General features: G+C 41.5%; 1 protein-coding gene and 1 non-coding gene across 2 annotated transcripts; both read right to left on the bottom strand.

Annotated features, from left to right (window-relative positions):
- Positions 1–11,128: 11,128 nt before the first annotated feature.
- Positions 11,129–11,233, bottom strand: LOC112086915. The gene has a single exon (XR_002899769.1). It is a non-coding gene; the product is annotated as a small nucleolar RNA R71 (small nucleolar RNA).
- A 13,217-nt stretch (positions 11,234–24,450) lies between these two features.
- LOC112086611 (uncharacterized mitochondrial protein AtMg00820-like) lies at positions 24,451–24,918 on the bottom strand. The gene has a single exon (XM_024155584.1). The coding sequence runs from the start codon at positions 24,916–24,918 to the stop codon at positions 24,451–24,453; it is 468 nt and encodes a 155-aa protein (XP_024011352.1).
- Between the last annotated feature and the right edge of the window lie 1,775 nt (positions 24,919–26,693).

Below are 26,693 nucleotides of genomic sequence, written 5' to 3'. Positions count from 1 at the left end.
TGCAAGATAGTAATGCAAGAGGTAGACGCGATGCAACATGGTTATGGAAGTACCACACTCAAGAAATTTCGGGGTGTTGGGTTAAAGGAAACCCGGTACAATTCACCATACTTCCTTTAAAGTTGTTTAGTCAAACTTTTAGTGTTGTTGTCAATGTACACTAACTTATGTACACCGTTTTATAGATACCTATGACCTCAGACAGACATGAAGAAACTCTCAAGTGGCTAGCATATGGTCCTCGTAATACTGCTAGGTCATATACTGGTTATATAGTGAATGGGCAGCGGTTTCACACGACTTCAGTTCATAAGCAAAGTCAGAATAGTGGAGTATTTTATGAGGCCACAGCTATGTGTAGATCTAGTGCAAGAGACACTTCACAGGTGGTTGATTTGGTAGAATACTACGGGAGGGTCACTGACATTATACTATTGGATTACAATGTATTTTACGTTCCACTATTCAAGTGTCAATGGGCAGTTAGAGGCAACGGTGTCAAGATAGAAGACGGCTTCACACTTGTCAACCTCAATCAAAGCCAAGTATCCTTTCATAAGGATCCATATATACTAGCCTCTCAAGCCAAGCAAGTCTTCTATTCAAAGGAAGATGATTCATGTAGTTGGTATGTAGTTCTTCGAGGTCCTACAAGGAGATACAATGAAGACAATCCTGAAGACGGTAATGTAGAAGTTGGGCCGCTTCCGTCAAGCGCTGAGATGGACATCGATGACTTTAACGATGAGGCTGCGAATGCCCGAGCAGATTGTGAAGGCATATATATATAAATAGTATAGTTTAGGAATTGTCCACAGTCCTTTAGTTGTGTAAAATTTTCTACATTTAAATGAAATTTTGCATGGGGTTTGATCAGTTATTGAATTTAGTTTGAAGTTACAGGCTCTTATGATTCCGTTGCTCTTTGTGAAAGTTTTAATACTAACTATATATCTTCTGGTTTCAGGTGAATTAATAAGATGGGTCGTCCAAAAAGGGGTGCTAAAAAACTGAGGACTGCGAAGGATGATGTTGTGGAATTTGTGGGACATATCAGTCCTAATGGTGAAGATGAGACACAGCACCCTACCGAAGTTGAAGAAGAGACACAGCACCCGACGGAACCAGTTATAGATTCAGTGACAGGAGCAGCTTCTCAGACAGCAGGCCGGGAGTTGAATGAAGACAACGCGGAAGTTGAGAATGAGTTCGAAGAAGAAAGGAGTAATGAGGAAAAAAGGGTTAGGTGGAGATGCGATAGTGTCTGACAAGGCACATGATGCAGTTGGGGAAACGATGGTGTCTGAGGAAGCAGATGATGTAGTTGAGACACAACGTAAGAAACACAGAGGACCAACGAAGATGAAAAACATCGCCAAAGATCCAAATATGCGGGAACGTGTTGACTTCACTGACATGGGAGAACCTTGTGGTCCAGGATCAGTGAAGTTATCTTCGTATCTGGGTCCATTGGTGCGAGAACATGTTCCTGTTGTCATAGATGATTGGAGGAAGATTGGAGAGGATCTGAAAACCGTTTTATGGAAATCTGTTCAGGTGACATATTATTTGTTTTTGCTCATGTTGTTGTTAAAAACTGAAACGAAACCGTTGTTTATATTTGTTTCACTTTGTGATTCTGTAATTGCAGGCTAGGTTTGAACTTGATGAGGAGTACCCAAAGGTGGCTGTGATTAAACAGATGGGATGTCTGTGGAGGGCATCCAAGTCACGGCTAGTGAGCCAGATCAGGAAAGCTAGTAACAATCAAGCCAGAAATTTCCTACGACCCAAGAATGTTAATCCAGCTGACTGGCGTAAATTCGTCAAACGGAAAACCAGCCCAGCTTTTAAGGTATTCATATCTTCTTCTTTTTTTGTTGTTATTTTGTTCTCGTCTATCGTAATAACATTCATGTTCAGGTGGTCAGTGACAAGTACAAGGAAAGAAGACTCAATCAGATACCTCACACATGTAGTCGTAGAGGAATGGTCAGGCTTACAGAAGATATGGTAAGTGTAATTCTTATACTATATGCATACTCATTAGTGCGTTTGATATGGACTATTGTATATCTTGTATAGAAAAAAGAAAGCGCAGAAAGTCCCGTACAAAAAAAGATGGTACACTGGTGAATACTAACGCTGCTGAGAAGATAGTAAGTTTTTTTCTATTGCTTTAAACAATGGTTTATTAGATGGATTTAGTTTTTATTTTACTCTGGGATTGTTTCTTCTATATTTGAGAAAGGCAGCTGAACTCGAGAGCGATGCTCCTTCATCCACGACAACGAACATAAGAGAAGATCTGCTATCTCAAGTTTTAGGACCGGATAATCCTGGGAGGTTGAGGGCAATGGGTAGAGGGATAAGTTTGACGAAATTAGCCTGGTTTCAAGTGAAGAATAAGTGTATGGCTCAGATGCAAGAGCAGCAATTTCAGTTGCAACAACAGGTCCAGGACTTAGAAGCTGTTATTGCAAAGATGCAAAACCAGGTTCGTCTAACTGATACACTTGTGAATGTCTACAAGAGTTTGATTAGTGGCTGACTTCGGTGTTTGTCTTTGATGATTATAGAAACAAGAAGCTGAGGTTGGTGAAAATTCAGCACCAAGAGTAAGTCATTAAACCCTGATCAGTTATTCATATATACTACGATATATTAAAATCTGCCCTGTAATTTGACTTTCATCAACAATGAACATTCTGCAGAGTGTGAACAAACGATCACACCCTAAGTGTGTCTTGGTAGATTGGTCTGGCAGTGATGACAATGTTGGCGAGGGCCGAGTTCTTTCCTCTGATCCTGAAGATTTTCTGAATGGTATTCCCTTAGGACCCAACTGTGTTAAAGTATTGGTTGAAACCGCTGCCAAACCAGAGGCTTTTCTTTGGAGACCTGCACCAAATATGTTTACGGTTGAGCAAGCGGTGGGGGAAGTGATTGCATGGCCTGCCAACAGTTGTGTTGTAATAGAAAACGAGTTCATTAATTTAGTATCAGAAGATATAGCTTTACGGGTAATTTTTCTTCACTTTTAATCTTAGTAGATTCATTAATTTAGTTCTACCATCTACCTAAATTTTTATATATGTTTTTTGTTTCGCAGAGTCCTACCTCATATTCTTTAAAGAAATGCAAGATTCTGGATTGGGCTGGGAATGAGGGAGTTATAGTTGCTGAAAGCCGCTGGCAATCACGAGAACCCAAAGCTTTGGTTAACGGATTTCCTCTTGGACCAGGTGCAGCTAAGGTGTTTTTGGATGTCATATTGGAGCCTGACACATTCCTATGGAGGCCTACAACAGAAATGACAATTCTTGGGGACGCCTTGAAGTCATTCGTCGCCTTGCCAGCAAATAAGACTGTCCTTCTGCCAACCTCAAGTGAAACAAGTTCGAAAACCCCTCCTGAGAAGTCTGCATCAAATCCTGAGTCTGTGACGCCTTCACCATCACCTCCTCGGAGATCTCCTCGGCGATCTCAAGTAAGTTTGTAGTCATTGTTTTTTGTGTTTTAATTTATCTTACATAAGTTACTTATAGATGCATTGCTCTATTGTTCACATGACAGCGTAACATTCTCAACCAAGTTGGAGCTGAATATCAGAAGTGCAAGCTGATAGATGTCACCGGAAAAAAAAGGGTCGTCGCTGAAGGACGATGGGCTTCAAACGACCCAGATCAAGTCGTTCACTTTGTTCCTTTAGGACCTAAAGCAGTTCGTGTATGGGTCGACGTTGTCAAAGTCAAAGACGCTGCTGTTTGGAGGCCATCTTCAGGAATAGAGTGTATGGCTGATGCAATTGGATCTTCTATTGCTTGGCCGGAGGACAAAGTGGTCGTGTATTAGGATGAGGTAAGAGATGTTATCTTCTATTTCTTGGCCGGAGAAGGAATGTATGTGTAGTACTGATACCGGATTGTATGTTATGTTAAAGTTTGTATGAGCTGAGTTGAATTGGTGTGTATGGATGATGACGTTTTTTCATTAATGTGATACTTGGTTGAGTAATTTCTATCTTACAACTGTTAATTTGGTCACATAAACGATGACATAAAACAAAAGTCGTAAAAGGATATTTTCTCCTGCTACGATAATATACATCGTAGCTCACAAAATGTGTTATCTAAAATTTTAGTACAGCAATAACTACCAGCTATAGTAATAGAAACTACAGCATTTATAAATGATATAATATCATATATTGCAGCACATAATAACGCTCTTACAGATTTTTAAACAGCGTTTACAATACGCTATGAAATAACAACTTATCATAGCATACGAAAAAATGCTATTGTATAGGGGGGGACCTATTATAGCTCCCGCTGTGATAGCGTTTATGAAAACGCTATTAAACCCATATAATAGCGCTTTTCGTGTGTTATTAATGCCCAAATTTGTTGTAGTGTTTAACTCATCACTAACCAGAAAAAGAAGGGTGGAGAGTTTGCTGTCAAGATCCTCAATCTTCTTTCAAATCTCTTCAAGGGTTTTGTCAAGCTTTGCATTCATCCTTTAAGAAACTTCATGAATCTCTTTTTCAAGTTTTTCAACTTTGGAAAAAGGAAGATAAGAAGATAATACTGAGTTGGGTTGATCAGATTGAGTTTTCTCAAAGGAAGGCTGGAAATGAGGTTGAAAAAGGGGTTGGCCGCGGCTCAGGTCTTTGCACCCACGGTGGGGCTTCTCTTAGCCGCCGTTGAAAGCGTCACACCTGTGGTAAAATGTACCTGGGCCGCGGTTGAGAGGCTCCCACCCCTGGAGAGGTTGGTTCTGATCAACTCTTTCAATTTGGTAAACTTCAGCAGTTTTCATCATCTCTTGTGGGTTTAGAAGTTCTTCTTTACTCCATAGTTGTTCATCTTATCATTGTAAGGTTCAACATGGTTGCCTCCATCATCAAAGTTATGCATCAAGCAAGACTTATCAGGGTGCATTCCGAAAGGATCCATTAGCTAATTGATACATTTCACAACATATGATTCTTCTTCCTTGACCCTAGGACGTCTAGATTGAGTTAGAAGTCTTCTACTTCTGATACTTCCTGCTAGATTAGTGATATAGACATGAGCCTCATCAACAGAACTAGTGGAAAAGTCTCCATTGCTAGAGGTATCAAAAGAAAATTTTAGTTCTTCATTAACTCCTTGGTAGAAGATGGTCATTAAGCATTCCTCAGAGAATTCATGGTGTGGACAATTTATCTGGTAGTCTCCGAACCTTTCCTAGGCGTCATAGAGGTCTTCTGTGTCCTTCTACTGAAATTTCTGTATCTTGTCCCTTAAAAGATTGGAATGATCTCTAGTGTAAAAGTGACATAGGAAAGCCTCTCTACACTATCTCCATGTCTTTATGGACGCAGGTGACAAAGTTTTAAGCCATTTACTAGCTCTACCAGTCAAATAGAATTGGAAAAGAATGCAAATATGGTAATCTACATTTTTTGATATGGTTAAACACAGTTCTTCAAATGATTCAATATGATCTATTGGATATTCTGTGTGAAAACCATTATAGTGTTGTTTTTTTAGCAAACTAATGTAGTGTACCTTAGCTTCAGAGTTGCCATCCTTAGGAAAGGGTGGTCATATTGCACGTCTATCTGCAAAGAATATGTGAGCTGCGTCGCATTCTTCAATCAGTTGTTCTCCTTTCTTAGTATGTTTGGGTTCTCCAATCGCTTCATTGCCTTCACCAATTAAGCTCATCATCAGATGGATCACCATCTAGAAAAGGATGCTCTTCAGCGAGAGGATCATAGATATATTCCTGATCTCTCATCAAAAAAGTACCTGAAAAATGCAAAGAAAAATAAAAATGATAAAAAGTTCTATAGAATTAAGCAGAGATTCGCAACGAAAGAGATCAAAATCCCCATCAACGGCACCAAAAACTTGATGATAAGAGAATCAAAGGTTCTTTCTAGCTTCATGTTTTAAATTTATAATCCTAAATATCTGCAAGTACACAGATGTGCATTGTAGTACTTTGGAGTCGAACCACAAAGATTTTGAGCTTTTCAGTACAAATCCATCAAGGACTTAAGACTAATAGAACAAACAAATGGGGGTTTTGGTTTTGGTGTCACTAAATCTAAATGCTAACAAAATAAAAGGGTTGTAAAACAATAGGAACTAAGCGCTGGGTCTAAGGGGTTTTCGCAGGAGTTCATCAACTGATCTAATGACAAACAAATAATAAAGGTAATTATTTAGTGAGGTTCCCGAACTCGAATAAGCGCAGGTATGACTAGCCAACTCTCTCACCTTAATCAACTAATTACTCAAACTCGACAATTAATTCTCGCTCTTATGTCGTGATTAAGCTCATGCATTAAAAATAGAATTCATCTATGCTCAAGATTCTCTATAGGTACTTTTCGTCTCCTATAGCGACTTTGCTCGTATCACTTTTAGGTCAGGCAATCTGGTACAACACTCTCGCGGCTCCAATTATTTAAGATCAGTTTCTAAGCGGATAGCAACAGAAACATGCATAGAAAACAAGAATGAACGAAGGACTCCTAGAAGATTATAAACCTTAAATCTAACAATTCAATAGATCAAGACATGATATTCCCTTTGAAAAATCCATTTAAACCCAACTGGAAAACTACTCAGACATAGCTGAGTTTAACATCATAAAAGTCTTTAGAGTTGCAGAGAATCGAAATAGACAAAAGTAAGAAACGAAGAACAGGGTGAAGAAGGAGGGCCGATGGTGACCCTCTCGATGGCTCCTCTTCACGGGTGACGCCTCTCTCTAGGGCTCTTGACAAAAAACCGGCACACCTCTTCTAAATGACTTAACAGAGGTATATATAGTGTCTTGAGTCTTCGGGAACGTCTAGGGTTTGTAGGAATAATTTAGGAATGACTTGGGCTTTAAAATGGGCTTCTGAGGCTCTGAAATAGGCACCCCGCGTCCTATTATGTCACAGCCACAGTGGATGATGATTTGGCCGAGGGTCAGCTTTCGAACTGTGTTGATTCGCCTTTAGTGCATTGACCATATCTGGAGATCTAACCGTTGGATTGCTTCGATTCCAAATGCATTGGAAAGCTGGTTGTCTCCTTTATCGTGTGTCGGTCAGATGTGGAAAGGTCTCCATTTTTTGCCAAACTTCCGACACCCTTTAAGGTAACACACCACTCTTACGCAACCTCCAAATGCTTCGTGGAGGCTTTTGCATGAACTAAGCATATTCACTGCATAAGCCAGCTCCAGGCGTGTGTATGTGAGATACACCAACCGACCAACCAGTCGCCGATACCGTTCTGGATCCCTATAGTAATCACCATCATTTTTCGCCAGTGTATGATTTTGTTCCATCAGAGTGGAGACCGGTTTACACCCTAACAAACCACATTCTTTGACAATATCCAAGGCATACTTCCTTTGTGATAAATATATCTCTTCAGAAGATCTTGCTGATATGTTCATAATTTGCATCATTTAGGTTGTATATTTCATTCCAAATCATATTTTATTTCATGCATTTTAGGTCCTTAGGTGTTGTTTTAGGGCTTAGGGGTTGCATTAGGTCCCAATGAGTCTTTGCATGGTTTGGAGTGTTTATCAGGTGTATTTGGAGCTATTTGGAGCTGAAAAGGTGAAACCAGGAAAAGAAATGGTGATCAGAGCCTTAAAGATGGTGAACGCAGCCTTTTGGATGTTCTCGGCGCTAGCCTGTACCGCGGGAAGCTTTTTCTCGGCTATTCTCATGTACTGCGAGTGGATTTCTCGGCCAAAACGCGTACCGGCTGTTCAAGTTTCTCGGCCAAAATTCCCGGGTACAGATACATCTCTGAAATCGCCTTACCAAAAGGTCTTTCCGGGCGATTCAGCCTCCGGGGTCTTCAGAAAAGATTAAGATAATGGAGTCTAGATCTCAGAACAGTTGGAATCGAATAGTTTGGAGCATCGAGCTGAAAGATACGGCCACCGGAAGACAGATCTCTCTCGCATCCGTTCTGGAGCAATCCCATACGTCTGGAAAGATCGCCTGTCCGGGAAGTCTTAACGTCCGATTCAGATTACAGGGTTTTCAGCAAAGTTGGAGATGATCAGGTCACAGATCCAGAACAGATGGAATCATTTGATTTGGAGTCGTGAGCAGAGAGTTAAGCTCACCGGAAGACACACCTGCCTCACTACAGTTTGAAGACCGGTCCAATGAATCACAGAGTTTGCGTGGGACGATGCCTTTCCATTCTGATTCAGTTGCCGGGTTCTTCATCAAGATTCGATATCTTTAAGTTCTATTTCCATAACGTCTGAGATCATCCAGTTTGCAGCTATGTGCTGAAAGATACAGTCTCCGGAGTGAACACTGGTCCAAGAGCTTCTCTTTGATCATTCTAATGTAATGCAGAGATGAGCCGTCCGGGGAACCTTCCACTCCCCGAGCATCAAAGATTTCTTCATAAAAGTTTGAGCATGATGAGTCATATTTCTTTTGGACTTGGTTTGATGTCATTTGGAGTTGTGAGGTGTGAGTTCCGGAAAGTGGAAGACAACCAGGTCAGTCAGATGTCTAAGGATGGAAATTATGCTAAGTGTCATACTCTGACACGGTGAGAACGTCACATTCTGGGGTTAGTCGTGGCATGTTATGACGTCTCTTGGGATTTGACACGGTTACGGTGCCACGGCCTTACACTTAGGTGTGGCAACACCCGAGTTCTTGCTTAAAAGACAAAGGATCAGGACACGGTCATATCGCCACGGTCCATACTTGACTGTGAAAAAGTTTTACCAACCTTCGGCGAATGACAAGGGGAGAATGCCATGGTCTAGACTTGATCGTAGCAAGATGCTGCTTCAGAGTGCCAACCTTCGGCAAATGACATGGTCAAGAGATACGGCCTACACCTGACAGCGGCAAAAGCTTAAAGGACTCGACACGACCAAGAGACACAGCCAATCATCAGGCCGTGACAATCACCGAATGTCCACTCCTGTGCCACGCTAAAGAGACACGAGCCAAGCAAGAACGTCACAATCAAATATGATCATCGTCCAAACCCAGAAACGACATGACACGGCCATGCATCACGGTCTAACTCAAGCCGAGGCAGCCTATTTCTTCAAGAACAAACGTTTGAGCCTTGACACGGTTTCTTTGCCACAGTCTGTCTAAGAATCATCTGACCGTGACAAACCTCATCTTTACCCATCAAGGCCGGGTCAGGACCCGGTTTGTTCCGGGCTGACCCGGTTCGTTTAAGGACTTATATATAGTTTTTTAGGGTTTTACCCAAAGGACCAAGCTTTATTCTCTTAATCTCTTGCCTCTTTTTTGAAAAGACTCCTCTTAAGAAGAGAATATCTCCCTTTTTGAGTTTTAATCAATAGAGTTTGAGAGATCTTTGTGTTTAAAGCTGCAAAATCCATCATTATCCATCTTTTCCATCTCATTTCTCATCATTAATCATGCCAATCTCCTAAACTTGCAAAGGTTTAAGAGAGATTAGTATGATTAGTGAGTAGTCACCTTAATGAGGTTCTAGATGTGTAGGTTAGGGTGCTAAAGTGTTAGATTTGGAGTGCTTAGGGCTAGATTCATTGATTTATCTCTCTAAACAGCTGTTCTCTTGGCTAGATTCGTGCATATCACTTGAGATCTAGATTCTGGGAATTTCATGCACCAAACGTGTTTGATGAAATTCTTGAAAGAGCTGTATTAGAGGGTTAAGAATTTGCTGCATGATGATGTCTTGTTATTTGCTTGAATGATCTTTTAGAACTGTTTATTAATGCTCACTGATTCATATTTTACAAATGATGATTTGGTTTGAAAATAGATTAGTGTAGAGGTTAATACCTTCATGAGAGGATTAATCTAGATTAGAGTTCTAAATCATTTGAATCTTGTCTCATCATTGTCATTAGCACTTCTGGTTTAGCACCAAAGCACTAGCCAACTATCATGTCTAGAATCTCATGCTCCCATTATTTCATATCATCTCATCTTGTTTAGTTGTCATTGCTTGCTTGTTTATTTGATCATTAATCTTTGTTTTAGTTTCAATCTTGTTTTAGGCACTAGTCACAAACAATCTTTACCATTTGCTTGAATTAATAAACTGTCTTATATTCTAGTGTCTACCACACATTGGACTGATAAACCCTTTATGCTGCAACAGCTAAAGGATTGATAACCCCTATTCAGAGCCTAAAAACCTCTAGTTATCAATTGGCGCCGTTGCCAAAGTGTGCTAGCATTAGTCTTAGATACTTTGTTGAGATCAAGTGCTTTTTTTTTGTTTACTGATTACTTTCAAGTTCTGTTTTTACTTTCAGGTGTATGAACACCAGGTCCAGGTCAAGAAGCTGTGGTCCACCTTTCCCTCTCAACGACAACATCAATCTTTTGGTTCCAAGAAAGAGAAGGGATAGGCGTGGAAGACAGACTGATCAGGCTGATATGGAAGATCAGAGACAGCAAGTGGTTGACATTGAGCCGCAGGTTCAAGAGGGGCAACATGCTCAGGTGTAGCAGGGTAATGGAGCTGGTAATGCCGCTGGTAATGGAGCTGGTAATTCAGCTGGAAATGGAGCTGGTAATGGAGCTGGTCAAGGGTTCCATCAGGGTAATGTTCAGCAAGAACAGGTGCATCAACAGCAAGCTTATGTCCACCAGGGACAAGCTCCAACTCATCAGCAAAGGCACCAGGCCAATGTACAGCAAAGACAACAGGCTCACCACCAACAGCCCTTCCAAAACCAACCAAGGAGATATGAGCAGCCACAGGTCTATGTTGGTGAGAATGACAGGGCCAATGCTCATCAGTATGGAGCAGTGATTCAAGCACCACCTGTGCAAAACAACAATTTTGAAGTCAAGGCATCTTTGCTGAATATGGTCCAGAACTCCAAGTTCCATGGATTGCCAATGGAAGATCCTTTGGAACACTTTGACCAATTTGATAAAGTTTGTGACTTGACAAAGATAAATGGAGTGTCTGAGGATAGCTTCAAGCTCAGATTATTCCCCTTCAGTCTTGGTGACAAAGCACACCAATGGGAGAAGAATCTTCCAAGAGGCTCCATTCAGACTTGGGAGCAATGCAAGCTGGCATTTCTGTCTAAGTTCTTCTCAACTTCCAGAACAGAAAAGCTAAGAAATAAAATCTCTAGCTTCACTCAACATAGCAATGAGAGTTTTGGTGAAGCATGGGAGAGATTCAGGAGCTACACCAGATTTTATTCAACATAGCAATAAAAGTTTTGTTGAAGCATGGGAGAAATTCAGGAGCTGCACTAACCAACACCCACACCATGGGTTTAGTGAGACTTTTCTTCTCAACACACTTTATAGAGGGGCTCTTCCCAAGATAAGGAATCAACTGGATACTGCATCAAATGGAAACTTTCTAGGGAAGGAGATTCATGCTGCTTTAGAGCTGGTTGAGAACTTAGCAATGAGCAATGATACATATGGAGACTTTGATAGAGCCAATAGGAGTGAGAGTTTAAGCAGGGATCAAAGGTATGAAAAAGACTTTAAAACACTTGAAAGCAAGTTGGACAAGGTGTTATTGGCCACTCAAAAGCCAATGCACTTTGTAGGAGAGTATGAGAAACCTTCTCAATGCTTTGAGAACATCAGTGAAGAGGGTCTTACTCAGGAAGAGATAAACTATATTGGGAATCAGAGGTTCCAAAGATATCAGTATGCCTATGCCAATCAGAACCTCTCTTACAGGAATCCCAATGTAGCAAACCAACAAGACCAAGTCTACCCTACCTCTTAAGCTCCACAGAATCTTGTTCACAAGAACAACTTTCAAGGGTCTTTTTAACCAAAGAATCAGTTTGTTCAGAATCAGGGTTACAGTCAGCATCAACAACCACTTCAGAGTTCTGGTTTCAGTCCACAGCAGCAACTAAAGGCACCACCAGGGTTTGGTCCACCACAGTTCCAGCAGCAGGCGCCGGTTCAGCATCATTTTCAGTCAGCACCTGTTCACCAGCAGCCACAGATGGGGTCAGATATGATTGGGATTCTACAACAGCTGCTTCAGGGTCAACAAGTGTTTGAAAGCCATTATGCATCAATGCAGCAGGACATCAAGGAGTTGAAGCAAAATCAGGCCTCTAGCTCAAGGAACCAAGGACAACTACCTGGTAAGCCTGAACCCAACCCAAAGGAGTATGCTAAAGCCATTACACTGAGAAGTGGCAAAGAACTACCAGGTGTAGAGTACAGCAATCTGATCATTGAGGACAATGATCAAACTGAGGGGGAGGCAGCCTTAAAAGATGATCAAGTTGCTGAAAGATCAAGGAAAGAAAAGGGTAAAGAGGTGGAAAAGGAACCTGAACCAGAAAAGCTATTTTTCCACCACCTCCATACCAACCCAAGCTCCCATTTCCAGGGAGATTCAAGAAGCAGCTTGTAGACAAGTCAAGAACTGTATTTGAGAAGGCTCTCATTGAGGCACCACTCACAATGCCTCTCATTGAAGCATTTCTAATGATGCCAAAGCTGGGTAAGTTCTTAAAAGATGCTATTCTGAACAAGACTAAAGAGCTTCAAGGTATGGTGGTATTGAGCCATGAGTGCAGTGACATTATTCAGAGAAAGTCAATTCAAGGAAGTTAACTGATCCAGGGAGCTTCACACTCCCTTGTGCTATAGGACCTCTGATGTTTGCTGGATGTCTTTGTGACTTGGGTGCATCAGTAAGCATAATGCCCTTCTCCATTGCCAGAAAGCTGGGCTTTAGAACTTTTAAGCCAGCAAGAATCTCCCTTGTCCTTGCTGATAGATCTGTGAGGTTACCTGTTGGAATGTTGGAAGATCTGCCAGTAAGATAGGTGGTTTTGAAGTGCCTACAGACTTTGTGGTGCTAGAGATGGATGAGGAACCAGTTGACCCTCTTATTTTAGGAAGGCCATTCTTAGCCACAGCAGGAGCAATCATTTATGTAAGAGGAGGCATAATTGAGCTTCAACTTGGTTCTGAAAGGCTGAAGTTTGATGTTAATGAAATGATGAAGAAGCCCATCATAGAAGGACAATGCTTCTATGTAGAGACCATGGATCAACTGGCTGATGAGTTGCTTGAGGAACTGAATACTGATGATCCCCTTCAAGTTGCTTTAGCCAAAGAACAAGGAGACCATGGGTTCTTAGCAGAGGAGAGTGAAGGATACAAGCTGTATTTGGACAATGCAAGAGAACTTGGTCCTGAGGCAAGGTTTTTGGAACTGGAACAAAGTGGCCTTGAGGTCTTGGATATCAGAGGCTCAAACACAAGCCAAGGAGCAGTTCAAGGAGTCATGGCCGTGGATTCTAAGATGAAGGAGCATGCTGGGCCGTGTGAGCAAGACAGCTTTAGTGCTGATTGGGATGAGTCTAAAGCACCTCAGTTGGAACTCAAACCCCTTCCCAAGGGGCTCAGATATGCTTTCTTAGGTCTCAATGAGTCTTATCCTGTTAGAGGACCAAGAGCATAGGTTGTTAGAAGAGTTGAGGAAACATAGGAAAGCCATTGGCTACTCTCTGGATGACATAAAGGGTATCTCATCCTCCCTATGCACTCATAGGATTCACTTAGAAGAAGAGTAGATGTCATACATAGAGCACCAAAGGTGTCTCAATCCTAACTTAAAAGAGGTAGTGAAGAAAGAGATTCTCAAACTCCTAGAGGCTGGGATAATTTATCCAATATCAGACTCTAGATGGGTTTCACAAGTCCATGTGGTGCCCAAAAAGGAGGGGGGATAACAGTAATAAAGAATGAGAATGATGAGCTGATTGCTACTAGGACTATAACTGGGCACATGATGTGTATAGATTATAGAAAGCTCAATGCAACCTCTAGGAAAGACCATTTTCTTTTTCCTTTTATTGACCAAATGCTAGAGAGGCTTGCAAACCATCGCTTCTTTTGTTTTCTAGATGGTTACTCTGGATTCTTTCAAATCCCCATAGATCCAAGAGACCAAGAGAAGACCACATTCACCTGTCCTTATGGGACATTTGGTTATAGGAGCATGCCATTTGGGCTGTGCAATGCTCTTCCTATTTTCCAGCGTTGCATGATGTCTATCTTTTCAGACCTAATTGAGGAGAAAGTAGAGGTCTTCATGGATGACTTCTCAGTCTATGGACACTCTTTTTCCTCTTGTTTGTCTAATCTTTCTCAGGTCCTGGATAGATGTGAGGAGCACAGCTTGGTGTTAAATTGGGAAAAATGTCACTTCATGGTCCAAGAGGGAATAGTGTTGGGGCACAAGGTCTCAGAAGCTGGAATAGAAGTGGACAGAGCAAAGGTGGAAGCGATGGTGAATCTGCAAGATCCAAACTCAGTCAAAGGGATAAGAAGCTTTCTTGGGCATGCAGGGTTTTACAGAAGATTCATCAAAGACTTTTCAAGAATAGCTAGGCCTCTGACTAGCCTGTTGTCCAAAGAGGTTGAATTTGTCTTTGATGCTGAGTGTGAGGAAGCTTTCAAGAAGATCAAGGAGGCATTGATCAGTGCACCAATTGTCCAGACTCCAGACTGGTCTCTTCCTTTTGAGGTTATGACTGATGCTTCCGACTATGCAGTTGGAGCTGTGCTTGGCCAGAGGAAGGACAGAAAACTTCATGTGATCTACTAGGCCAGTAGGAACCTTGATTATGCTCAAGAAAAGTATGCAACCATAGAAAAGGAAATGCTGGCAATAGTTTTTGCATTTTATAAATTCAGAAGCTACCTGGTGGGATCAAAAGTCATTGTGTACACTGATCATGCAGCCCTCAGATATCTAATGACAAAGAAAGATGCCAAGCCTAGACTTTTGAGATGGGTCCTCTTACTTCAAGAGTTTGATATGGAGGTACAAGACAAGAAGGACATAGAGAATGGAGCTGCAGACCATCTCTCTTGGTTAAGAGTGGACTATGAAGTCCCTCTTAATGACTCTCTCCCTGAGGAATCATTGATGGTGCTCAACTCTTACTTGAAGTTTGAGGAAGTGGATAACATCCAAGAGAGGATAATGCCTTGGTTTGCTGACATTGTGAACTTTCTTGCTTGTGGAGTGGAACCACCAGAAATTGATGCTTACCACAGAAAGAAGTTCTTCAAAGATGTCCAAAGATACCATTGGGATTAGCCTTACCTGTATGTCCTGAACAAAGATCAGCTGTATAGAAGGTGTCTTGCTGAAGAGGAGATGCAACCTGTGTTGCAATAGTGCCATGGATCAGCTTTTGGGGGTCAAATGGGAGCATTCAAGACGGTGGCCAAGGTTCTTCAGAGTGGGTTTTGGTGGCCTACTATGTTTAAGGACGCTCAGAGGGTTGTTTCAGCATGTGATGCCTGTCAGAGGCATGGGAACATTTCAAAGAGGAGTGAAATGCCTCAAAATCCAATATTTGAGGTTGAAGTTTTTGATTGTTGGGGAGTGGACTTTATGGGGCCATTTATCTCATCTTATGGGAATCAGTACATATTAGTGGCTGTGGACTATGTGTCCAAATGGGTTGAGGCTATTGCTTCCCCTACCAATGATTCCAAGGTGGTGGTCAGGTTGTTCAAGAACATAATCTTCCCAAGATTTGGAGTACCAAGGGTTGTTATTTCTGATGGAGATTCTCATTTTGAGAACAAAAACCTTAGAGGGACTGCTGAGGAAGCATAGAGTGAAACATAAGGTAGCTACTCCTTATCATCCTCAAACTAGTGGCCAGGTTGAAGTGTCTAATAGATAAATTAAGGTCATTCTTGAGAGGACTGTTAGCTCAAGCAGAAAAGATTGGAGCAAAAGGTTGGATGATGCATTGTGGGCTTATAGAACATCCTTTAAGACTCCAATTGGGACATCTCCTTTCAATCTGCTATATGGGAAGAGATGCCACCTTCCTGTTGAGCTGGAGTACAAGGAATTATGGGCTGTGAAGTTGCTGAACTTTGATATCAAAACATCTCAAGAGAAAAGGATAATTCAACTCCATGAACTTGAAGAGATCAGGTTGGAGGTTTTTGAGAGCTCTAAGATATACAAAGAAAAGACCAAAGCTCTACATGATCAAAGGATTTTGAAAAGGGAGTTCAAGGAAGGTGATTTGGTGTTGCTGTTCAACTCTAGGCTTAAGTTATTTCCTGGAAAACTTAAGTCTAGATGGTCTGGTCCCTTTAATATTCTTGAAGTTAGGCCATATGGAGCTGTTGTGTTAGAAGGTAAAGATGGTCAAAAGTTTGTGGTCAATGGCCAAAGGATCAAACACTACCTAGTCTCACAAAAGAAGGAGGAAGTTAGATCAGTTCCCCTTCTTGATCCACCATCAGCATAAACTTGGTATCAAAATCAAACTTAGAGACTTTAAACAAAGTGCTCTTGGGAGACACCCGAAGCTTATCCTCTGTAAATATGCTTTTGATCTTTTCTTTTCTTTCTTTTTATGTTTTAGGATGTTTTGATGGGTTTGTTTAGTGTTTACAGGTCACTGGTTTGAGTTTGGCCTCATGAAACAGTTGCAAGATGCAAGGAAGTGGAGAGAGAAACAAAGGAGCCATGTTTGGACTTTGCCATGGTGGCCGGCCACGGTCAGAAATCAGGCTTGGCAAGATGTTTGGATAAAGCCATGAGGAGAAGTCACGGTTCAAAGCCTGACCGTGGCAAGTTTGCACATGATTCGGGATTTGCCTTGGTCAGGAGACGCGGTCCTCAGGCCGGCCGTGGAAAAAGAGACTTTGGATGGCACAAGCTTTAGGGTTTGACGCGGTCGGCTGGCATGGGAGATGATGTAGACCGTGGCACCTGTTTGGTCAAAGACGCATGATTCGAGAAATGCCACGGGGCGGGGCGATTGACACGGTCGGTCCAGACCGTGGCAAGAATTTTTTAGCCGATATTTTTCTTATCAGGTGAAGTCGCGGCACGATGTCACGCACGATCCGAACCGTGTCAGGTGTGCCTTAGCCGGCTTACCTCACTATCGGGCTGCCACAAGGAGAATGACACGGTCAGCCCCAGACCGTGTCAACATATTTCAGTCGGGAGATTTTTATTCGGAGATCGCCACGGGAAAATGACACGGGACGCTCCAGGCCGCAGCAAAAACAAGCAGGTCTTCAGGTTTTGACACGGTACGGTGACACTTTCAACCAGGCACGGCAAAAATTTTGAAATCGGAAAGACCGTACGGACGTTGACCGGTCAAAGACGCGCTTTTTACAGCTGATCCCCACCCGAGCCCTCCTCTTCCATCAGACACCCCGAGTTTGCTCTTTTTTCCTCCATTCCTGAACTTAAAACTTCCATATCTCTCTCATTACAGAACCAAATTTAGAAATTCCAACTGCATTGAACTCGTAATCCTGTCTAGTATTCTTGCTGCATTCTCGCATTTCACTCGAACTTTGAAGATTCCAAGGTATTTTCACCTGTTAAAACTCACCTTTTCCATGTCTTAAATGTACTGTTCATGAACTTGAAATACATGGAATCGATTTTAATAGGTCGCTTGATACTTTGGAATTATTTTGTGAATGCTATGCACGTAGAATAGGTAGGAAAAACTTGGTTCTTGCTTGAGAATAACCTGTTCTTGGAATTTTTGAAAAACTTCCTTAAATTTACCAATTATTTCGATTCTCTTTCAAGAATTTGTGTTTCAAGCCGAATTCTTTGTGTGCATTGCTTCTTGGCATTGCTGTGAGTTTATTGAATTTATGACTGGCTAAAGACACATTCTTTTCTTGAAAAATCGATCTGTGCCACTCTTGAACTTGGTGAATTTTTGGAAGATTTTTGTTGTTCTCTTGCTTTAGTGCTCATAGCTGTTTGAGCAAATGCAGGATGGGAGGAACAAAAAGAACTGCAGCCATGGAGAGAACTAAACAAGAAAAAGCTGGAGCTTCAGAGGATCAGATTCTGCCCTTTGGGAGTAAGGTTTTTGAAAGAAAAAAGAGAACAAGAAAGCCAAAGAAGCCGGCTGAGAAGCAAGTAAAGAAAGTGGCTGCACCGAAGAGAACAAAGGCTTCTACTTCGAAGACTACTGGTAAAGAATTGGCATTGGTTAAAGCTGTTCAAAGAAAAGGAAAAGAGATGGCTGTGGCTGAAAATGATGATGAAACCGAGAGTGACCCTGAAGTAGCATTGCAGCCGGTTAAGAAAGCAATGAAAAGGTCAGAACCTGAAGTCCGAGAACCAACTTTTGATGATTACTATGCTATGTTCAAGGATGTAAAGGTGTTGCAAACCAAGTTCCCTGATATGGAGCTGCTTTAAAAGATGGGGCTATTTGAAGAGGTTCAGCTGATTTTTAACAATATGAGATTTGGTGGATTTTTTGAGATGAAAGATGTAGCTCATGATGGAGTAACACAAGAGTTTCTTGCATCCCTTGAAGTCTGTGAGTATGGCCCCAGAGATCAGAGGATCAAAGAGGGCAATGGTCTTGGGCACATAGAGTTCACAGTCAATGGTAAACCATACCAAGTGAGTTTCAAGGAACTAGATGAGATCTTTGGCTTTCCAAGTCCTGCAGAGGATGAGACATTGAAGTTCACCTACCCTGATCACAGGATTACTGGTCTGTGGGATACAATAGCTTTTGGGAGCTTCAGAGGAGGAAGATGCAAGAGTTCATAGATAAGAAACTCAGCCATCCGTTATGCTCACAAGGTGCTTTGCCAAATGTTTTTTACCAAACACAATGATGGCGTGGTGCACCTAGCTGATATGGAGCTCTTGGGTATTGGTGTACATCCTCTCATCAGCCACTTGAAGAGCAAGAAAGAATTTCGTCTCCCACACTACATCCCTTCTGTTGGTACATTCTTGGCACGTCACATGCTGATATACAAAGAGATTGCTTGGAGTGAGGGCAAAAAGCAAAAGATCACTAAGTTGCACAATGGATGGTTAGTGAAAAAGATTTTGAAAGCAAGAGGTTTTGTCATTGATGATGTTGAGATCATGTCTGAGTTGATTGATGAAGCTGCCCTCACCAAGGTTGGATTTTTAAAAGAAAGCAATGGTGAGAACTTCTTGTACACTTTCAAGCTCTTACAAGATGAAAAGGTTCAAGTTCTGTTGCCACACCCAGACATCACCACTCTCACAGAAAGACACAATGTCTCCTTTATTGTTCTAAAGGATCAGCTCTACAATCCAGCCATTGACCCTCACAAATGCAAGAAGACCGCAGGATCCAAGGGTAAAGAGCCGGTTGAAGAGCAGAACACAGCTAGGGCTAACGGTTGTGAGAATGAGGAGCCAAGAGTTCTTGAAAAAAGGATGGGAGCAGCTCGGTACCATTTTGATCCTTATGTTTGGGGTGAGCCTGAGTATCACACAAGGAATCTGTACTCAAGAGTTAATGGACTTCAGAAATGGTACAAATGGCAAGAAAAAACGATTCGCAAGCTAGTTGACTGTGTGAGGCAACTAAACAAGAAGGTAAAGAAGCTCAAAGCGCCGGCCTCACCAGATAAAGACTCGGCCGCTTCACCTGCACCAGCCACAACAGAAGAGGTGGGAGAGAGCTCAAAAGCTCGTGACCGTGAGTTCCCAACGGGAAAAGAAGATTGGATCAATCCGGCTAAAGCTTTCCCACCAGATTCACCTGAGAGCAGTCCACCTAGAGAGCCAACACCATCATGCTCCACCTCCAATCCCTCGTATTACGTGGGATCCGATCTCAGCGATTGAGGTAACCACTCCAACCCTTGTACATATGCATATAGTCTTTCTTTTTCTCTTTGCATTTTACTTGTTTGTGTAGCTTTTACTCCTTTCTCATACTTTTATAACACATGGGACTGTGTTATTTAAGTTTGGGGGAGGAGTTTCATCTTTTACTAATCATATTTTCTCTGTTCTTATTTTCTACTTTGAATCTTGAGTCACATTCTTGCTTGCATTCATGTAGTTGCATCTAAGTGCATATAAAAACCAAAAAAATCAAAAAATCAAAAAATAAAAATTTCACAAAAAAATGCTCATGTAGTTGCATTCTCATTTTTAGGATTGAGTCTAGTTGCATATTCATCTAGGCTGCATCAATGCAAGGAGTGATGATAGGTTTTCCTGAGAGAATATCACTTTAAGAATTCGGTTCACTGCCCTAGTTTCTAGTTCTTTGATGCATGTAAACAAGAAAGATATCAAGACTGATCCATGCTTTGAACTTGTTGAGTGAATCAAGCTTTGATTAGTTCCAGCCTTATCTAAGTGAGAACCATAATTTGACAATCTAATTATCATTGTTTGTGCATGCCATTGTGAACTCATGGGTACCCTTAAAATATTTGAGCTCTCTTACCCTTTTTACCACTCTTTGCTAGCTCAAATAGCTGTTCTCTCATCTTGAGACAGTTCCCTGCCTTGAACCAAACATTCCTTGAAGCCTGAAACACTATAGTGAGAGATGTGAGGCCTTTTTCTGAATAAACTTGACAGAAAGTGTTGGGTTTAGGGCGACAAGAGTAGAGTCTCATGTAGATCTAGCTCTGCATCATGAGTCTAGAGTAGGCTAGGAAGATATCTTGGGAAACACTGAGTGAAAAAGAGAGAGTTTGAAATGAGAACCAGGGATGGAAAAGAAAAGAAAGCGGTTTGGGGTCTGCTGTTTAAAGAAAGATAAGCTCTTGTGTTTTGATAAGAAAAGTCTAGCTGCTAAGTAAAAAGAAAAGAAAAGAAGCCAAAAGGCTCAAGTGTTTGAAAAGAAAAGAAAAGAGGCTAGACAGTGTTATGTGAGAAAGAGCTAAGTGGAAAGTTCAGACCCCGAAGCCTGAGTTTAAAGATGAATCCCCTGGTGAAAAAAAAAAAGAGTGAGAAGTGAAGTGAGGAGTGGGTTGATGAGGCAATGAATGCCTTGAGAGAGGATGTGATCTTCATGGGAGTAGAGTTAAGGAGAAAGACCAACTTGGGGCACTGGGTAGATGGGATTCTACTCTTGTATGCAGCAGTTGCCTTTTACCCTTAGCATTCTGTTAAAGTTTATTCCTTCCTGAGTGATCCCTTGAGCTGCATTGAAACCATAAGCATTGAATGAGATCATCTTTGTCTCATAACCCTGTCCCAAGACAAGTGAGTTCACATGATTTGCATAAGCATGATTCACATGAGCATTAATGAATGTCAAAAGGTTGGAACTATGGCTGTTTGTGAAAACTTAAGCTTGAGCTTGATTCATTTTTTGATGAGTATGGCAAAAGTTTTGTGAGTAATCTTGTTTGCACTGCATCTTAGAATTAGCAACTAGGACAGTGAGCCTTGAATTCTTTTAGTAATATACTCTCTCATTAAGGAATATGAACTCCCAATGCATCCAAACTCTTTCTCTCATTTGCTCTTTTTGCTTGAGGAGAAACAAAGAACAAGTGTGGGGGAGTTGATATGTTCATAATTTGCATCATTTAGGTTGTATATTTTATTCCAAATCATATTTTAGTTCATGCATTTTAGGTCCTTAGGTGTTGTTTTAGGGCTTAGGTGTTGCATTAGGTCTCAATGAGTCTTTGCATGGTTTGGAGTGTTTATCAGGTGTATTTGGAGCTATTTGAAGCTGAAAAGGTGAAACCAGGAAAACAAATAGTGATCAGAGCCTTGAAAATGGTGAAAGCAGCCTTTTGGATGTTCTCGGCGCTAGCCTGTACCGTGGGAACTTTTTCTCGGCTATTCTTATGTACTGCGAGTGGATTTCTCGGCCAAAACGCGTACCGGCTGTTCAAGTTTCTCGGCCAAAATTCCCGGGTACAGATATATCTCTGAAATCGTCTTACCGGAAGGTCTTGCTGGGCGATTCAGCCTCCGGGGTCTTCAGAAAAGATTAAGATAATGGAGTCTAGATCTCAGAACAGTTTGATTTGATGTGTTTGGAGCACCGAGCTGAAAGATACGGCCACCGGAAGACAGACCTCTCTCGCATTCGTTCCGGAGCAATCTCATACGTCTGGAAAGATCGCCTGTCCAGGAAGTCTTAACGTCCGATTCAGATTACAGGGTATTCAGAAAAGCTGGAGATGATCAGATCACATATCCAAAACAGGTAGAATCATTTAATTTGGAGTCGTGAGCAGAGAGTTAAGCTCACTGGAAGGCACATCTGTCTCGCTATAGTTTCAAGACCGGTCCGATGAATCACAGAGATTGCGTGGGATGATGCCTTTCCATTCTGATTCAGTTGCCGAGGTCTTCATCAAGATTCGAGATCTTTAAGTGCTCTTTCCAGAACGTCTTAGATCATCCAGGTTGGAGCTATGTGCTGCAAGATACAGTCTCCGGTGTGAACACTGGTCCAAGAGTTTCTCGTTGATCGTTCCAATGCATTGCAGAGATGAGCCGTCCGGGGAACCTTCCACTCCCCGAGAATCAAAGATTTCTTCAGCAAAGTTTGAGCTTGATGAGTCATCTTTCCTTTGGAATTAGTTTGGTGTTATTTGGAGTTGTGAGGTGTGAGTTCCGGAAAGCGAGAGACAGACAGGTCAATCAGGCGTATAAGGATGGAAATTATGCTAAGTGTCATACTCTGACACAGTGAGAACGTCACGGTCTGGGGTTAGTCGTGGAATGTTATGACGTCTCTCAGGATTTGACACGGTTACGGTGCCACGGCCTTACACTTAGGCGTGGCAACACCCGAGTTCTTGCTTAAAAGACAAAGGCTCATGACACGGTCATATCGCCACGGTCCATACTTGACCGTGAAAAGGTTTTACCAACCTTCAGCGAATGACACGGGGAGAATGCCACGGCCTACACTTGATCGTGACAAGATGCTGCTTCAGAGTGCCAACCTTCGGCGAATGACACGGTCAAGAGATACGGCCTACATCTGACCGCGGCAAAAGCTTAAAGGACTCGACACGACCAAGAGACACGGCCAATCATCAGGCCGTGACAATCACCGAATGTTCCACTGCTTTGCCACGCTCAAGAGACACGAGCCAAGCAAGACCGTGGCAATCAAATATGATCATCATCCAAACCTAGAAAGGACATGACACGGCCATGCATCACGGTCTAACTCAAGCCGACGCAGCCTATTTCTTCAAGAACAACCGTTTGAGCCTTGACACGGTTTCTTTGCCACGGTCTGTCCAAGAATCATTTGACCGTGGCAAACCTCATATTTACCCATCAAGGCAAGGTCAGGACCCGGTTTGTTCCGGGCTGACCCGGTTTGTTTAAGGACTTATATATGTAGTTTTTAGGGTTTTACCCAAAGGACCAAGCTTTATTCTCTTAATCTCTTGCCTCTTTTGTGAAAAGACTCCTCTTAAGAAGAGAAATATCTCCCTTTTTGAGTTTTAATCAAGAGAGTTTGAGAGATCTTTGTGTTTAAAGCTGCAAAATCCATCGTTATCCATCTTCTCCATCTCATTTTTCATCATTAATCATGCCAATCTCCTCAACTTGCAAAGGTTTAAGAGAGATTAGTATGATTAGTGAGTAGTCACCTTAATGAGGTTCTAGATGTGTAGGTTAGGGTGCTAAAGTGTTAGATTAGGAGTGCTTAGGGCTAGATTCATTGATTCATCTCTCTAAACAGCTGTTCTCTTGGCTAGATCCTTGCATATCACTTGAGATCTAGATTCAAGGAATTTCATGCACCAAAAGTGTTTGATGAAATTCCTGAAAGAGGTGTATTAGAGGTTTAAGCATTTGCTGCATGATGATGTCTTGTTATTTGCTTGAATGATCTTTTAGAACTGTTTATTAATGCTCACTGATTCATATTTCACAAATGATGATTTGGTTTAAAAATGGATTAGTGTAGAGGTTAATACCTTCATGAGAGGATTAATCTAGATTAGAGTTCTAAATCATTTGAATCTTGTCTCATCATTGTCATTAGCACTTCTGGTTTAGCACCAAAGCACCCTAGCCAACTATCATGTCTAGAATCTCATGCTCCCATCATTTCATATCATCTCATCTTGTTTAGTTGTCATTGCTTGCTTGTTTATTTGATCATTAATCTTTGTTTTAGTTTCAATCTTGTTTTAGGCACTAGTCACAAACAATCTTCACCATTTGCTTGAATTAAGAAACTGTCTTATATTCTAGTGTCTACCACACATTGGACTGATAAACCCTTTATGCTGCAACAGCTAAGGGATTGATAACCCCTATTTAGAGCCTAAAAACCTCTAGTTATCACTTGCAATATCTATGCCGCGCAATATTTAAAAGTCTCCATGTCCTTCATGTGACAACATTGGCTTAGATAGCCTTTGAATTTCTTTATAGCCATCAGATCATTCTCCCGATTAACAAATCGTCAATATAGATGAGTATGTATAGCTGCATAGACCCGCACACCAACGTAAACAATGAATAATCAGGTTTTTGTTGAATAAAATCATACCCTCGTAATGCTGCAGTCAGTTAAGAGAACCAGCATCTCGGTGCCTGGCGCATGCCGTATAGTGAATTTCTTAGTCGACACACCTCGTTTTATCTAATGATTCGAACCTGGAAGGCATCTTCATATAGACTTCTTTGTGAAGATCACCATGCAAGAATGCGTTATGTACGTCCATCCGGTGAACTTCCATTCCTTCACTGCTGTAACTTTTAAAAACATTGTAACCATCGTCATCTTGATGAACAAAGCAAAAGTTTCGTCATAATCCAAACCTGCTTCTTGTATATTCCCATATGCCACCAAGCGTGCTTTATAGGGTTCAAATTCCCAATTGGATGTATATTTGATCGTAAAAACCCAATGACACCCAATGGCTTTCTTATTCGGTGGAAGATCTGTAACATCCCATGTTCGATTGGCTTCCAAAGCTTTAACCTCCATTGATGCAGCATTCCTCCATCGCTCATCTTTCATTGCTTCCTTAAACGACGTAGGTTCATCACCACCAGTAATCGCTGCAAGAAAGGTTCTATGCGATGGAAAAAACTTATCGCAGCTCACATAATGGGAAATCGGATATGGGACCATACCTTGGTGAGAGGACGATGTTGTGTATACATAATGTGAAATCGGATATGTGGATACTTGGGATGAGTTGAAAGAACTCATGAAGAAGTTCTTCATCACTGGGAGCTACACCAGAGACTTAGGCGTTTGACTCAAGGTAACAGCAGTGTAGAAGATTATTTTCATGAAATGGAATCTCTGATGATCAAGGCTGGTATTAAAGAAGACGAAGAAGCAGCCATTGCTAGGTTACTGAGTGGGTTAAACTAAGAAGTTCAAGACTGAGTAGAGATACAAAGCTATGCTGATCTAGAGGAGATATATCACAAGGCAGTTCTGGTTGAACAACATCTCAAGCGGAGAGGATCTCGATCAACTTTTGGAGCTGGTTCATCTACGATTAGACCAAGCTTTGCCAAAGAAGAAAGAAAAAGTGCTGAGCCTGCGGTGTCTTCTAAATCATTCTCTACTAAACTACACTTCAAGGTCAAAACCGAAGCAGCTACTACTAGAGCTCGTGAGATTGTCTGCTTCAAGTGTCAAGGAAGAGGACACATTGCTAGTATATGTCCTAACAAGAGAGTTCTGACTCTCTTAGAGAATGGTGAGTATGAATCGATCAGAGGATGAAAAAGATATCTCAGATTCAGTGGAAGAGCAAGAGGAATATGCTGCTACAGGAGATCTTTTGATTATGAAAAAGATACTAAACGTGCAAGCTAAGGCAGAGGAGGAAGCACAATGACAAAACCTGTTTCACACAAGATGTCATGTGCAAGGCAAGGTGTGCAATCTCATCATCGATGGAGGAAGCTGCACAATTGTAGCAAGTGAATACATGGTTAATAAGCTTGGCTTGACCGTGAAGAAGCATCCCAATCCATACAATCTGCACTGGCTCAATGATAAAGGTAAAATGCGAGTAAACAACCAAGTACCGGTTTATCTAACCCTTGGAAAATATGAGGAGAAAATTATGAGTGATGTTCTACCTATTGAGACCAGTCACATTCTGTTGGGAAGGCAATGGCAGTATGATAGACAAGTGACTCATGATAGCTCCACAAACAAGTATTCTTTTGAGTTAAAAGGCAGGAAGCACACTCTTGTTCCAATGACACCTTTCGAGATTTATCAAGATCAAAAGAAGAAATGGAAACAGGCTGAGAATAACACCTACAAGCAATCAAAATTCCTTGCCAAATATGGTAATTTCCAAAAAACTCTACTCTCTCAGTCACTTAGTCATAAGTCTGCTTATAAGGAAACTCTTTTGAGTTTATCTAATGTTGCACCGGAGATGCCGAGTGGAAGATCTCTTGTTTTGCAGGACTATAAGGATGATTTTCTTAGGCCAACTGAACCTTTAGAAGACAATAGCCGGAACAGAATTCAGTTTGGACAAATAGATTGCATCTTTCCTTTGAAAAATCCATCCGAAGGCCTCAACTTCACCAAAAAGAGCCTTAAGCTAAAGGAGTTTCTAAACAATCAAATCACCACTGAAAAAGGAGCTCAAAAAACACAAGGAAAAGGGATGACGACTGGAGGACGTGTGGAAATTGAATACTCTGACTTAAATAATGCTAGGAAGCATGGAATACCTCAAACTCCAACACAGATCACTGCCAAAACATACTTGCAAGGTAAACATAATACAAATTCAAGTTCTAATGGTTCTAACTTAGTTTTGTTCTTGGCAGATGCTCCTGATTTGAGGATAAATCCTTTTCAACAAGGGGAGGATGATGCGATTGATATGTTCATAATTTGCATCATTTAGGTTGCATAAATCA

This window comes from Eutrema salsugineum, unplaced genomic scaffold, assembly GCF_000478725.1.
Source record: "Eutrema salsugineum unplaced genomic scaffold, Eutsalg1_0 scaffold_2, whole genome shotgun sequence".
NCBI classification, from domain to species: Eukaryota; Viridiplantae; Streptophyta; class Magnoliopsida; order Brassicales; family Brassicaceae; genus Eutrema; species Eutrema salsugineum.
This window is presented reverse-complemented; position numbering and strand designations above follow the sequence as displayed.

What these genes read in the sequence shown, in the direction of transcription:
- LOC112086611 (XM_024155584.1), bottom strand. Translation starts at nt 24,918, where the DNA reads ATGGTCCCATATCCGATTTCCCATTATGTGAGCTGCGATAAGTTTTTT.